This window comes from Antechinus flavipes, chromosome 3 (genome assembly GCF_016432865.1).
Source record: "Antechinus flavipes isolate AdamAnt ecotype Samford, QLD, Australia chromosome 3, AdamAnt_v2, whole genome shotgun sequence".
Lineage (NCBI taxonomy): Eukaryota > Metazoa > Chordata > Mammalia > Dasyuromorphia > Dasyuridae > Antechinus > Antechinus flavipes.
This window is the reverse complement of record NC_067400.1, coordinates 537827780-537841690: the sequence shown is the minus strand read 5'-3', so window position 1 is coordinate 537841690 and position 13911 is coordinate 537827780. Positions and strand designations below refer to the sequence as shown.

The 13911-nt window shown below is 32.5% G+C and overlaps 1 protein-coding gene across 1 annotated transcript in view; it reads right to left on the bottom strand.

Moving 5' to 3' along the window:
* Positions 1-13911, bottom strand: part of TYR (tyrosinase) — a 173786-nt gene that overhangs the window by 106152 nt on the left and 53723 nt on the right. Inside the window, exon 3 of the mRNA XM_051987301.1 lies at positions 12484-12631. Coding sequence (XP_051843261.1) covers positions 12484-12631 — 148 coding nt within the window. The remainder of the gene's footprint in view (positions 1-12483; positions 12632-13911) is intronic.

Sequence of the window (13911 nt, the reverse complement as noted above, 5' to 3'; positions counted from 1 at the left end):
GAAGGTATTTTAAATAGCTTTGATTTCATAGTTAAAATTCAATTGAATTCAACAAGAATTTCTTATGAGTCTATTATGTGCAAAGTATTATGCTAGGCATTGGGGAAAGAAAGATAAAAATTAAAATAGTTCCTCCTTACCCTCAATGAATTCACTTTTTTTTTCTGGGAAAAAACAACATGCACAGATGTAATGATTGAAAAAAAGCAAAATAGACGAAATAAAATAAGAGTGGGCACTAATAACTGGGCAGTATCAGGGATGGTCTCTTGTAGGAGATAGAATTTAAGGTGATTCTAGAAGATAGATAAGAGTTCCAAGAGAAGATAAGCAAGGAGGACATGGTAGACATCAGAACCACTTTGGGCAAATAAACCAAATAGGAAGAAAGAATGTTGTGGGAACAGTTTGGGTGGAATGTGCAGTACATTAGAGAATCTAATGTAAAAACATATTGAAAAGAAGGATTGGAGTCAAATTGTGATAGACTTTAAATTTCAATATGAAATTATCACATATTGAGAGAGTCAACTATTCACTACCTACAGTGGAGCTAGAGGACATGCTTGAATTTCATAGCTTGAGAAAAAGGTTGATAGTCTAGAGCAAACATCTCTCCATTCCCTTCTTGTGCTTTTCCCTTTTTAGAACTCAATAGTCTTTACCCCACTCCCTATTGACTGAAACAGAGAGTGATGATACCAGAGCCATGTATCCTTGTCCATAATGTGATTTTACATATTACTAAGCTTTATTGATTGTTACATTCATTCTATTTGTCACTTGTCCAGATCTGATTTTTAAAAATCTCTTCTACTATATCCCTATTTTTCTTTTCATCTTTTTTTGTACACAACCTAAAATACCTTAAGCATGCACACACAAAAATATCTGCCAACATTATGTTACTGGTACAATTGTACGTAGTTCTACACTATTTGGAGTGTAATATAACCATATGAGAGCCAGTAAGGCATAGTTATGGGGAGTCTGGGGTCATGCTTTGCCTTTGACAATCAAGTGCTGAGTAAAATACCTGGTACACATTCGGCACTTAATAAGTGTTTTTTTTTTTTTAATACTGGATAATATTAGTCACAGAATCAGGAAGGCTTGGGTTAAAATATTACCTTTGACATAAATAAGTCACTTAATATCTCAATGAGAAAGCACAGATGTCTTCAGCTTCTGTGGCTGATTCAATTTTTCTATGTGGAGCATATGAGAAATTTAGGATGATATGTAAGGAATGGGGTGGAGAAAGTTTGTCTTTTTTGATTGGCCGCGAAGGCATTCAGATAGATTAATCATCTTTGCCTCTGTTTCTGTTATTTGATAAGTGTGGTGACACGATATCTGGTGAGAGATTATGATTTAAGGGAAAAGCCTCAGTTTTCCACCTTACTAGAACCATATGGCCCCAGAATAATAAGTATTAATCCTTGACCTTTTCATTTGATCTTTTCCCTTTTAGGTGAAGGGAATATAGTAACCAGTCTTGGGAGCTTCTAAAGTCAGTTGAATAAGACACAGAAATTCAGGGTAGGAATTCAGTCTAGTAAAATATTAATCTCCTGAAAAAAAAGGAGTGATCTTTGGGATCAAGCTTTGAATTCCAGATCCAAAAAAGGATTCATCTTCTTAACATGGACTTAGTTGGGGCTCCAAAATTTCCTGTGAGTAACCTAGCCAACTATATTAATAATAGTTGTCTCCTTCTAGGTAGAGGAAAACACCCCTAGAAAAACTGTATTCTCTAATAAAGAATATTTGAATGCACTTTAATATATTAATTTGCAAAGGAATATTAAAATGCTATAAATTGCTAAATTTAAAGAAAAAATAGCATAGTGACTATATTAATTGCCAGTCTTAGAGGAAAACCTGCATTCAAGTACTGAGCAAAATGTCTGGTACATAGTAGGCACTTTTAAAAACACTGGTCCATTAGTCATGGACAGAATTATTTAAGCTCTGAGAACCCCAAGGAGGTTTCTAATTCTCTAAAATATAGAAGAGTTGCCTGCATTAGTGGTCTTCATTTTTGGATCAGGTGTTATCTATACTGATGAAATCAGTGCTTCAGATTGAGGAAGAAGCATATTAAAAACAAATATAGAAGCATCTCTATGAGGTGATTCAAAGGAAGGTCAGCAGAATTAGAAGAATTTTAAATACTGAGGCCAAAGTATGTGAAAGGAAATTCAATGAAAAATAAAGATTGATCTGAAGGAAACTCAGATCAATCTTCAAAAGGGACATAGAACAAAATACATTTGGTAAAATTTGTTAATTTGTTAAATTCTATTTTGTTAAAATACTTAGTAATTCAGACCATTTCCAATGGTCTTGTGAAGGAGACAGCCATCTGCACCCAGAAAGAATATTGTAGGGACTAAGTGTAGATAACAACATAGTATTTTCATTTTTTTGTTGTTGCTTGCTTGCATTTTGTTTTCTTTCTCATCTTTCCCCTTTATGATCTATTTTTTTCTCATGCAGCATGATAATTGTGGAAATTTATATGGAAGATTTGAACATGTTTAACATATGTTGGATTACGTGCTATCTAGGGGAGGGTGTGGGGGAAGGAGGAAGAAACAATTTGGAACACAAGATTTTGCAAGAGTGAATGTTGAAAATTATGCATGTGTTTTGAAAATAAAAAAGCTTTAAAATTAATACTAAGAGAAAAATACTTAGTGTGCCAGGTTTATATTTTTGCATGTGATATTAATCTACATCTAGTAGGTTTATTTTATTGTTTTTATTGATGATCATCAAGTTTATAATAATAAAACACAATTTAAAACATACTTGCCTCAACTAAATAATTACTTATAAAATTCTCTCCTTTCAAAAAGCTGAATTCTGTAGTTCTTTTGCCTGGTAATTCTGTTCCATCAAGCTAAATGTACCTCTTGGTATTCATAATCAGACCTAAGAAAGCTTCATGGCATTCATTCACAGCATTTGGTACAAATAGACTCTTTGTTTCATTTCTCAAAAAGTAAACAACAAAAGAACTTGTGATTCTGACCAATGAGGACTAATGAATCAATGAAATAGAAATGAGAAATTTCATAGGAATTGATCATCTTATCATGGTTGACAGTATCTAGTTAAGGAGGATGACAGGATGAGCAATGGAGGAAACAGATAGAGCCTGACCAACAGCATTACAGTACCCTAAATTTGTAATGGGAAAATTTAAATAGTTAAGAGCAAGACTAGGTAGAAGCCTAAGGGGCAATTTTTTCCTTTTATGGAACCAATTTTCAATAGATTTTTCTCCTCCAGGACAAAAAATGAATTTTTACTTGTTTGCAGTACTGGTAAATACAACTTGCAGAATTCAAGTATTCACAATGTTGACATCTCAAATAATTACATAGGGAAAAATAAGTTGAAGACATTAAATGGTCCTGATGACCAAATATATGCCAATTCCATAGATGCCCATAAAGTTTACTAATCAATGTTGATTTTAAAAGATATATCTAGAAAACAAAATCAAGGATGGATAGTTGAATTTGAATACAAATGATACTGCCATGAATACAAATATTCTGAATGGCTGGGCTTGCAGTAAATGCTAAGGAGACAAAAAAAGTTTAAAAACATATTGGGAATGGGAATAAATGGAATTGCTATTTGGGTGAATTGCTCAATGGCTACAAATGATACAATTGTAAGAATTCAGAGAAAGAGAAGCAGGTGTACAAAAATCTCAAACTCTTATTTCTTCCAATTTTCCTCCCTCTCCCAGAAATAATCTTTGCATTAAGAAGATCACAACAAAATATAATTAAAAAGGAACTGAAACCCAGAGTAAAGAGAGGAGAAGTATAACAGAAGGACTGAGCTAATCATAGCCACCGTAATCAAAAGAATTGCATCCCAGGTTATACAAAGAAGTGGCTCAATATAAATGAGCTCTGCAAGATCTTGGAAAATGGGAAGGAAAGGGAGAACTGAAGACAGATAAATAGTTTACATTTCAAAAAAAAAAAAAAACCCAGACATAATGTTGCTAAACTAAAGCATTCCCACAAATTTTAATTAACAGGTTTGTTTTAAGTTTTTAATAGGCAATTATTTGTCTAGTTACACTATCTATATCTACATTTCTCATGAAATTTTTGTCAGAACAAAAGGACAAAGAACTGGTATGTGTCCATTATATAACATTATTCTCAAGACATAATGTATATAAAATCATGTAGATACTTTAAATTGTTATTCAAATGTGCAATTATTATTGTTGCTGCTGTTGTTTACTAATATGGTTTGTACTCTGGAACTAACTCCCAACTCCCAATTCCACTGACAGCTCACATCCATTGAGAGCAGCAACACATTTTCCCTTGTGATTTTATAACTAATTCTGAGGGGAAGGAATTATTTTTCTTAATCTAAAACTCATGACCTCCCATTAGTGGCTTCTATCCATGATTATCAGTTTATATAAATTGGTCAGGCAGACAACTAACCTTTAGAAAGAGACATTTATTCTGCTAATATTGTTGATAAAAAATTGCTTTCTTTCCAATGTTTTGTGACAAACTGTTCTAGTATCTATAGAGTCCAGAAAAAAGTGGGTTCAAGCTTAGTTAGTGAATATATCAAAACAGGAAACCTACAGCTTCTGGAAATCCTTTTAAAATTTGTTGTTGTTGATATTCCTTAAGATATAACCCTTTAGTATGGTGTAGCTCTTTGGCTAAGCTCATTGTAGTCTTACATTTGTCTTTTCTCATGTTCAGTCTCTTCTTTTCTCCTGAAGAAGACGCTGCCATTTGGGGGACTAGCTAATATGTCAATTAAAAAAGTACAAGTCATGGTCCTTCTAAGTTTATCAAGTCCTCTTCTGACCAGAGAATGAGGTCAAGAACTCTTTTCTTCCCATCAAAGTTCTTCTTACTTAATAATGGCTTAATTCAAAACTTCCTCTACTCTTGCAGTTGCCCAATCTTCATTTCTAAATTAGCTTCTTGGCATTGTGCAAATCCCACAGACCAGGACTAAGTTTTTTAATCCATTTGAATACCTTTCCTTGCACAAAATCATTCCAATTTACTCAATGGCATTCAAGAGCATCTAAATTGGTTGATGACCTCTCTCATGTTCTAAAACCTATTATTAACTATTATTAGTTAATTGAATAGAGATATATTCTTACCTGAAATAAAGATATCAGGGTATAGAATCTTGTCAGTTACTTTAAATGGGGTATTGGGTTATTTAATTGATTTGATTGACTCAAAGCCACAAAAGTGAGCAGGAAAAATTATGACTTTCTTTTTGACTTTTAAAGACCCATTATAACCTATTGATCTTTTTAGTCTCCTTTCATTTCATTATCCTCTACATATTCTGTAATCTAAGTGATGCTACTGACATCGTTATTGCCCTTGAACTAGACATCCCATGTCATGATTTGGGGCATTTCCCCTGGCTGTCCCTGATAGCTAAGATGTTCTTCCTCACCTCTGCTCTGGGCTTTCCTTGATTTTTTTCAAGTGTTGAATAAAAATCTCATTTTCTGCAAAAAAACAAAACAAAACAAACAAACAAACTTTTCATAAAAGATAATGATAAATGTTGGAAGGAATGTAGGAAAACTGGGACATTAATGCATTGTTGGTGGAGTTGTGAAATAATTCAATCATTCTGAGGAACAATTTTAAACTATGCCCAAACAAGTATAAAACTGTGCTTATTCTTGGATCTAGCAATGTCTCTACTGCCATTTTCCCCAAAGAGCTCATAAAAAAGGGGGGAAAAACCCATGTGCAAAAATATTTGTAGCAACCTTTTGTAGTGGCAAGGAACTGGAAATTGAGTGGATCCCCATTAGCTGGGCGATGGTTGAATAAGTCCTGGTATATGAACATAATGGAATATTATTGTTCTATAAGAAATGACAAGCAGGCTTATTTCAGCAAAGACTGGAAAGACTTACATGAATTGATGCTAAGTGAATTGAACAGAACCAAGAGAAGAACATTGTATACTGTAACAAGAAGATTATGTAATGAACAACTGTCATAAAGTTGATCTTTTCAACAATAAGATGATTCAATTAAGGCAGTTCCAATAAACTTGTAATTGAAAGAGCTATCCATATCCAGCAAGAACTACTGAGACTGAATGTGGATCAAAGCATAGTATTTTCACCTTTTTTTGTTGTTGTTTGTTTAGTTTTTTCTTTTTTTGTGTTTTTTTCTTTTTGATTTTCTTTTTCTTGAACAGCATGATGAATATGAAAATATGTTTAAAAGAATTGCATATATTTAACATATCAGATTATTTATTCTCTAGGAAAGGGTAGGGGGGATGGAGAGAGGAAGACAATTTTGGAAGACAAGGTTTTGCAGAGGTGAATGTTGAAAGCTATTTTTGCACTATTTGGAAAAATTGAATACCATTATTGAAAAAAAAACTCTTCATATCCATATTAATGCTAGTGTATTCTTTCTGAAGTTACTTACCATTAATTGTAAATTTATTTTGTTTGCACATGATTGTTGATATGTGATCTTTCCTCAAAGATTGTTAGCTTAGTAAAGTCTGGGTCTCTTGGGGCTTTCTTTTAAACCCTAGTTTTAAGCACTCAAAATAAGTATTTGACTTGCTGGTAAACTGTTCCATTCATGGTTCTTTCAACTCTAGAGTTTGATAGTGAATTCATAGTTGATTTAAGAGAATCTCAGATATACAACTCAAAGGGATCCTCAATCATATTGAATCAAATCTCATATTACACTTGAGAAAATTGAAGCAAAGAGAAGTCATGTCACTTGAGTTCACATAACTTGTAAATGACTGAGGTAGGATTTGAATTTGGCTTCTGATTTTAAGTCCAGCACTCTACCCCGTATTCTATGCTTCCCAAGGAGAATCGCCTCAGAATGGAACTTGAAAATCTTCAGAACCAAGGGGAGTACAAAATTCTCCTAGATCAGTTCCCTGTGACAAATAAAGGCTTAAGTTATATGGCAAAACAGAATAGATGCAGATGTAAAATGAGTAGCTTAAGATTAGTTTGGAATACTTTTTGTAGTGGCAAGGAACTGGAAATTAAGTGGCTATCCATCAGTTGAGGAATAATTGAATATGTTATTGTATTTGAATGTAATAGAATATTATTTATCTAAAAATGATAAGCAGGCTGATTTTGGAAAATCCTGAAAAGGCTTACATGAACTGATGATAAGTGAAGTGAACAGAACCATGAAAACATTGTACACAGTAACAAGAAGATTATGTAATGATCAACTATGATGGACTTGGCTGTTTTCAACAATATGGTGATTCAAGACAATTCCAACAGACTTGGAGTGGAAAATGTGATGCACATTTAGAGAAAGAACTAAGGAGACTCAATGTGGATCTAAATAAAGTATTTCATCTTTTTTGTTTCTTTTTTCTCATGGGCCTCTCTTCTTCCCTGATCTGATTTTTCTTGTACAATGTGAAGATGGAATATGTTTAAAAGATTTGCTCATATTTAACTTCTATCAGATTGCTTTCTGTCTAAGGGAAGGAGGGAGAAAAGTTCAGAAAACAAGGTTTTACAAAAATGAATGTTTAAAATTATCTTTACATACATAAGGAAAAATAAAACACTTGAGAAATTAATATAAATAAATTTTAAAAATTAAGAGTTAATTACAAGTAGTAAAAGTAAATAAAAGAAAATTTCTACAACCTAGAAAAAAGCTACAGTTAAATTCAACAAATTAAAAGATAATTACAAGTAGTAAAAATAAATAAGAGAAAATTTCTACAACAATCTAGAAAAAAAAGAAAGGCCTAGGATTGAGAATTTCATCAAGACTGAATTGTGAGGCAACTGGGTGGTACAATGGTTAGAACACCAGGTCTAGAAGCCTGAGTTTAAAGTTGGTCTCAGATATTTACTAGCTATATGATCCTGGGCAAATTACTTAACCCCAATAGCCTTCCAAAAAAAAAAAAAGAAGAAAAAAAAGAAGAGAAAAGAAAAAAGAAAGAAAAAGAAAGATTGAATTGTGTAGCCAACCTTATCTTCCTTTAAAATGCACAGAATTCAAACATTGGTATTTAGACATAGTGATAACAACAATAGCATTTATTAAGCATTTATTCTGTGTCAGGCATTGTGCTAAGCAATTTAAAAACATCATTTAATTTAATCCTCATAAGAATCCTGGGAAATAAATGGCCTTCTTATCCCTATTTTACTTTTGAGGAAAATGAGGCAAACAGAAAGTAAATGAATTGTCTAGTCATACAGTTATTGAGTATCTCAGACAAGATTTGAATTCAAGTATCCCTGACTTTAAGCCCAGTTTTAGCATCAGTCTTAGTCAATATAGAATGAAAGAAAGAAACAAACAAAATTAATCATACCTGCCTAACTTTGAGAGGTAAAGGTAAATTTATTAAATTATTATTATATTAAACACACAGTCCTGGTATGTTCATTTTAAAATTATTCCTTACCTCCTATCCTAGTCAGGTCACTATGGGTAATCTAGGGTAAAAACAAGTTTAGATGTCAGCTCTTTGGTGAAGAAACACACTAACTCAATTCTCCATGCTAAGAGTTAGGTCTAGCAGAGGATAAAAACAATTTATCTGATGTTTTGTACTTACCTATCTATCTCATTTCTTAATCATAATGAAAAGCATGATTAATCTGTCACAACGACTTCTAAATAACCATAATTGCACCAATGTATTACACTGTCACTACCATCAGAAGAGAAGGTCTTTTTAGAAGTAGAGAATTATGATTTTAGAAATAATCTTAGACAATACCTCTGCAGTTTCCTTGTTTGAGGACAAGATAATATAATTTGGAAAAAACCCACTAAACTTGAAGATATTTGATTTTAATCGAATGCTCACAAACACTTTATAATAATCCTTTGAGGAAAGACATACAAGTATTTTTTTTTCAGATGAGAAAATTTTTCATTTTTTTCAGATAAAATTAAAACACAGAGAAATCAAATGCCTTTTCTGAGGTCACACAGAGAGTTTAGTATTCAGTTGTTTTCAGGGGTATCTGACTCTTTGTGACTTTACGTAGGGGTTTTCTTGGCAAAGAATCTGGAATGGTTTTCATTTCTTTCTCTAGCTGAGCAAACAGGGTTAAGTGATTTGGTCACTCACATAGCTAATAAGTGTCTGAGGCCCCATATGAATTCAGGAAGATGAGTAAATGGAGAAGTTAAGTTGGTCTTGGAGCTAGAAAGTCATTGTTTCAAGAGTCACTTTTTAACACATATTGACTTTATTATTTTAGGCATTTTATGTTTCTCTTAGTGCTTTCATGACTGTTTAAGATTGTTGGGTGCAGATAAAGTGCTGACCTATGGTAGACAGAGTTTCTTTATCCAGGGGTTCTCTATGTGTTTAAAATCACAACTCTGCTCCTTAGCCTATTAGCTATTTACCTTGATTACTTATTAATCAATCAACATTTTAAAAAATATTAAGGAGCTATTATGAACCAGGCATTAGTCTCCAAGAAAAATAATGAATCAGCCTCAGTTCTTAAGTTTTCATTCTGTGAAGGCAATTAGCATGTACATATGTAATAATATATAATACTTATTCAAAGAATATACCAGATAAGCTTGGAGAGGAAGTCTTAGAAGCTGAGGGAACCAAGAAGATCTTTTGCATGTGTCACTTTTAGCTGAATCTTGAAGGAAGCCAGGGACCGTAAAATGCAGAAATGAGAAAATAATCCATTTCAGCCAAGAGTGGTAGCTTGTACAAAAGTATGTAGGCAGGAGACAGACATTAGGCTAGAAACAATGTCAAGGAAGAGCCGATTTAATTATGATATGTTGTTTTATGTAATGGAATATGATGTTGCTATAAAATAAGAAAATTTAAATAATTATAGAAAGACCTATATGAAGTGATGTTAAAGTAAAAGCCAAAAAAATCAGAACTATGGTAACTTTGATTACAATTGTACTGAATCCTAGCCAAAATAAGCCAAGAAGTGGATACACAATAACAAAACAAGAATAAAACAAAAAAAGAACAAATTAAAAAAATACAGAAGAAATACTTAAAATTTTAAAATAATATATGTTAATTAGTTTGGTTCCCCTTTATTAAATCATAAGGTTTGTGTAAGGTTAGCATTTTTCTTTGATTACTAATTTTTTATTGGTAATTTTTATTGGTAATGTCAGAGCCACACTGTTGTGGCTGTTGTGGCCTATGGTGTATAACCTTGTTATTGATTACTTATATGATGGCTGAGATATGATTTGATCCTTGTATATAGTACAAAGCTAAGGATAGTGAAGAAGCCAAATAGCAAAATAGGGGAAAGTTTGCAGCTTCGATAATGGGCTAAATTTAAGAAGATGAAATGTAATACACATAAGGCATGAAGAAGATATCATCCTTAATGACACATGATCCTTGAATGTGTTGGGTGTTCTGAGAAAAAGACTACCATGTTGGAGATTCATCACCTCTCCCTTTAGTTTGTCTACTATGACATCAAGAAGGACAAGTTCATCAAACATGTCCTTCATTATATTACTGATGGCACATGCATCACAACTTCACAATCTTAACTACAGTGATATTATCATGGATACTCTGGTTTTGTTTTGGCTATTTACAATCAGCTGACAAAACAGTCTCCATCTTAGAAATGGAGGAAACTCAAGTCTGAATGAGCTTACTGATCAGGCTCTGAAGGGTTGTCAGATGCGAGACTGCTGCTTTTAGACTTGTTCCAAATTTAAAAAAAAATCTTAGTTTGCATTGAGAAAGGCACTGTATTCAGAACTAGGGAGATACAATGTAGCTATGTCCTACTCTCATCAGAAAATATCCATAGACTAGATTGAGTTCTGGTTACCATAATGATATTTTAGATAGTATAGAATAAGGTGATGAGATGTTGAAGAACGACATACAGATTGTTGGTGGGAGAAATGGTTATGGTTAGCATAGAGATGAAAAAACCTAAAAGAATATATGTTATTTTTGAGGATGAAAGTAGCAGGAAAGCTTGCTTAGAAAGAATTAATGGGATTCATAGCTTCTGAGGCTTATTCTGAGCCTAGGATTATATAATAATAAAAATAATAGCTAGCATTTATATTGAGTCTTAAGGTTGGCAAAATAATTTGCAAATATTACCTAATTTTATCCTCTCTTATTCTGGAAGTTAGGCATTATTCCCATTTTAAAGATAAAGAAATTGAGATTTCTCTGAATCCTCAAAGTAGAATACTTTAGAGCTTCCTTTAGCTTTGAGTACAGTGATCTTCTCTTGGAAGGTATTAATACAAGTTTGTTAAGTTTAATTGAATCATAGGCTATAAATGGCTAGGAGTAGGAGGAGTTTTTTCTTAAGTTTTCCATTAAATCAAAGAAAGGACATTACTTTGTAGAGCTTCCAGCCAGTTCCCCAATCCTGAAAACGTTCAGAAGCCAGTTAGCAATCAACATGATTCAATTTCTCAATTTATGATCTAAATTCATGCTTGATTGTGATTAGTGCAGAGGAATCTTGTTTCATAATGTCTTTCTGAAGTTACAATTCATTACTTTTGCCTAGAAGGAATGTATGTGTTAACTCTAACTTTCAATTTATCTCATTAAGATATATCAAATTAACTTTCTGATCAGTTGAAGAAGTCTAAGGGGACCTCTTTAGATAGGAAATGGAGGCAGTGATTTTTTTTCACAGAATTATTGGTGTCCTTTCTTCATTTTGTATATCTCTATGTTAACAAAACTCATATATTATAATGCCCAATTTACCTATTATGCTTGACCATGCTGGAATTAGCAATGCTGCAGTACTTAATACTTACTAGTATATTACTTGGAGCAATGAAATGATTAGTATAGTATTTTCATCGATTCATTATATTAGCTGTATGAATCAAATAATCAACAAGTATTTATAAAGTGACTAATATTGCCAAACACTAAATCAGGTGCTGAGGATACAAAACACTATCAATAATACTTTCCTTTTTATAAGAAGCTCACATTCTATTAGTGGAGTTCTAACAAGGACATACATAAAAAAATTCCATACAAAATATTTAAATACAAAGTAGGCTGAAAGGAAAGAAATTAGTAGTTGAATCTCTGGGAAAGCTTCATACATTACCTGAATTTAATCCTTCGATCATCTCTTCTAGGGTGTATCTTTTTAAAAAGTATTTGGTTCAATTGTAAAATGGTGATAATTCCAGTGTCATTTGTATCTTAAAATTTGGAAATCCCAAGACTGAGAGGTAATTTCGTGGAAGATTAAGCCCATATTTCTTACCTTTGTATCTTTTGCCCCCCAAAACGGCACGATTTGGTGAATTAATGGAAAGCAAGGAAGTATCTTGATGAACCTCATTATCATTTCAAACTATATCCCATATTTAGATTACTGCTACAAATTCTTCATATACTGTTTCCCCTTATGAGTAATAGTCAACTGACCTGTCCACGAAGGCATGGTGAAGGATAAAGATGGGATCATTAGCAGATCCTTGTACCTGGGACATTGTGCCATTCATGTAGATGTGTAAAGCATTATGCATGCTGCTCTGAGATGAATTTGCTATGCCAGTAAGTGGATCAGCAAAACCTGTGAATGAAATGAAAATGAAAGCACTCTTAGTTTTATTCAAAGTGAAAAAGCTCAAATTTACTTTTGCAATCTCCATCACTTCTTTTTTTTTAGAGATACAAATATTTGTAATTGTTGGAATGAAACATTTTCACAACATAGTACAATAAAAAAGATGATTGCATATGAAACCACAAATTCACTATGTACAATTTGCTATTTCTTTTAAATACGCAACACAGTTATGTAAAATTAATTCCCCCCCTTTTCCTCCCCCCCATCTCAGAGATGGCTACTATGAAAGACAAATAGATATATTATCTTTCTCTGGATGCAGATAGTGTTTTTTCTTCATATGTCCTTTCCACTTAATTTGAATATTTATAATAGTCAAAATGACATTGCTCAAAGTCATTCTTAAAATAATATTGTTGTTGTTGTATGTAATGTTCTCTTGGTTCTGCTCATTTGATTCTTCATTATTTCATGTAAGTCTTTCCATGTTTTTGTAAAATCATTGAGCTCATCATTTCTAATAGCACAGGAGTATTCCATCACAATCATATATCATAATTTGTTCAATCATTCCCCACTTTATTCCTGAAATTTCCAGTTCTTTTCCACCATAAAAAGACCCGCTTTAAGTATTTTAGAACATTTTTTTCCTTTTCCCCTAATAATCTTTGGAAATAAAACTGAGAGTGGTATTTCTGGATTAAAGAATATAAGCAGCTTAATAACTCTTTGGGCATAATTCCAAATTGCTCTCCCAAATGATTGGATCAGTTTTTAATTCTACCAAAGATGAATTAATGTTCTAATTTTTCCACATCCCCTCCAACATTTGTCATTTTTCCCCTTTAATCATTTTAATAAATTTATGAATAAATAAGAGATGGAGCAAAGTGAGATATAAAATGGATAACACCAATTACATCAAATTAGAAAGTTTTGTATAAATAAAACAAATGTAATCAAAATCAGAACAGAAAATCAGATAAAAAAATTTTATCAGTTTTTCAGATCTTGAGAATATTTTATATCAATCTCTATCACTTCTATAAGTGATCCTTCTGCCTTTCCCGTTTTCTAAGACCTTATTCACCCCTATGTACTCTGTGATACAGTGACAATGGCTTTTATGCTACTCCTTGTACACATTCTTTCTCCTGAATCTGTGCATTAGATATTTCTTGTGCTTAAACTTTTCTTTCTCCTCACCTCTGCTTCTAGAATTCCATCAAGTATTAGCTGAAATCCTACCTTTCACAAGAAGTCTTTTCTGACATCTCTCCTCA